The following is a 1,574-nucleotide window of genomic DNA, read 5'->3' on the forward strand; positions in this document are numbered from 1 at the left end:
CACCCGAGTCTTGGGAGGCTCTGGGTGGAGATGAGACACTCTAGTCTTGGGAGGCTCCGGGTGGAGACTGGACACCCGAGTCTTGGGAGCCTCTGGGCGGAGATGGGACACTCCAGTCTTGGGAGGCTGTGGGCGGAGACTGGACACCCGAGTCTTGGGAGGCTCTGGGTGGAGACTAGACACTGGAGTCTTGGGAAGCTCCGGGCGGAGATGGGACACCGGAGTCTCGGGAGGCCGCGGGCAGAATTCCCCACAGGGGTATTTACCAGGCTTGGTGGGTACCTCGGTTGTCTTCTCCCGGCCCTTACAAGTGCATGTGTCCTCCAGCTTCGTCTCAGGATCCAGCGGTTTCAGCACCTGTGGTAGGAGATCTTCTCCCAGATTGGAGTTCACGGCCAAGGGAGGCTTGGCCATCAGCTGGGCTTCCACTTCCTCTACGAACGCCTTCCTTGTTGGCTGGGCTGGTGAGAGCTCGGAAAACAGGGCCGCTTTCTTGAGCAGCTTTTTTTTCTTGCCCTTGGGGTCAGCTTGGGAACCTCTGAGAGATATTTTGGGGAGTAAAAACTCGTCACGGCGACAAACAAGCGTACCTTCGGGAGACGGACAGCCATAGTGGAAGTTGTCCACGCCCTCCGTCACAAATACCCGGTTGCGAGGGTCCATGGGCGGGAACCTCAGGCGTCTGTGCTTGCGCTTCACGAAGCACTTGGAAGGCGGTTTGTCACGGCACGAGGACTTGGAGTCCATGCCCGGGGGCCTCGGCCAGACCAGCAGCCTCTGGTCCCCCATGGTGGCCTTCGCTGGGGTGCCACCTCTCCAGTTTCCGCGGCTCCTGATCCCTGCCGCTCTAGTCGCTAGGAGACCGCCAGCCAAGTGCAGCCCAGGTTCCTTCCTGGAGGCGGGGCGGCGCTGACGCCACCTGCGCAGCCCGGATTCTAACAGGTGTGTAGTGCAATTTCATTCTGGGTTTTATTTGCGTTTCCTAATGACTACTGGTATTGAACATCTCTATATTTGCTTATTTGTCATCCTTATCTCTCCTTGGTTTAAGTTTCTGTGGATTTTCCCCCGTTTTTAAATTGTATTGCTGGATATCATATTTAGTTTTGAGAATCCTTGCTTTGTTCTAGATGTAAATAGGTTATCAGATATATGATTTGCAATTTTTTTCACTTCACCCTTGGTTTTGCTCTTTCATTGTCTGTGTCAAAGAGAAGTTTTTTAATTTGATGAAGTCCAATGTATCAATTTGTTCTTTTAGGGATTGTGCTTCTTTTGATGTATCTATGCAAAACTTTGTCTATCCAAAGGTCACATTTTTTTTTCATTTAAGTGTTACAATTTTTGTAAACAGCACAAGATATAGATCAAAGTTTTTATTTTAAAAACGTACCTATTGCTTACCTATATCTAATAATTTCAGAACTATTTTTTTAAAGACAATCTTTTCTCCACTGAATTACATTTGGAAATGGGTAGAATATCAGTTGTCTATATTTTTTGAAGGTCAATATCTGGACACTCTTTTCTCTTCCATTGATTTTTCTCTCACACAAATTTCACACTCTGTTGGT

At 48.9% G+C, this 1,574-nt stretch overlaps 1 protein-coding gene across 1 annotated transcript in view; it reads right to left on the reverse strand.

The window, feature by feature from the left end:
* Nucleotides 1–789, reverse strand: part of LOC111536577 (protein FAM47B-like) — a 2,409-nt gene extending 1,620 nt beyond the window's left edge. Inside the window, exon 1 of the mRNA XM_026451979.1 lies at nucleotides 184–789. Coding sequence (XP_026307764.1) covers nucleotides 184–789 — 606 coding nt within the window. The remainder of the gene's footprint in view (nucleotides 1–183) is intronic.
* Nucleotides 790–1,574: the final 785 nt, after the last annotated feature.

The sequence above is a fragment of the Piliocolobus tephrosceles genome, chromosome 12 (assembly GCF_002776525.5).
Source record: "Piliocolobus tephrosceles isolate RC106 chromosome 12, ASM277652v3, whole genome shotgun sequence".
NCBI classification, from domain to species: Eukaryota; Metazoa; Chordata; class Mammalia; order Primates; family Cercopithecidae; genus Piliocolobus; species Piliocolobus tephrosceles.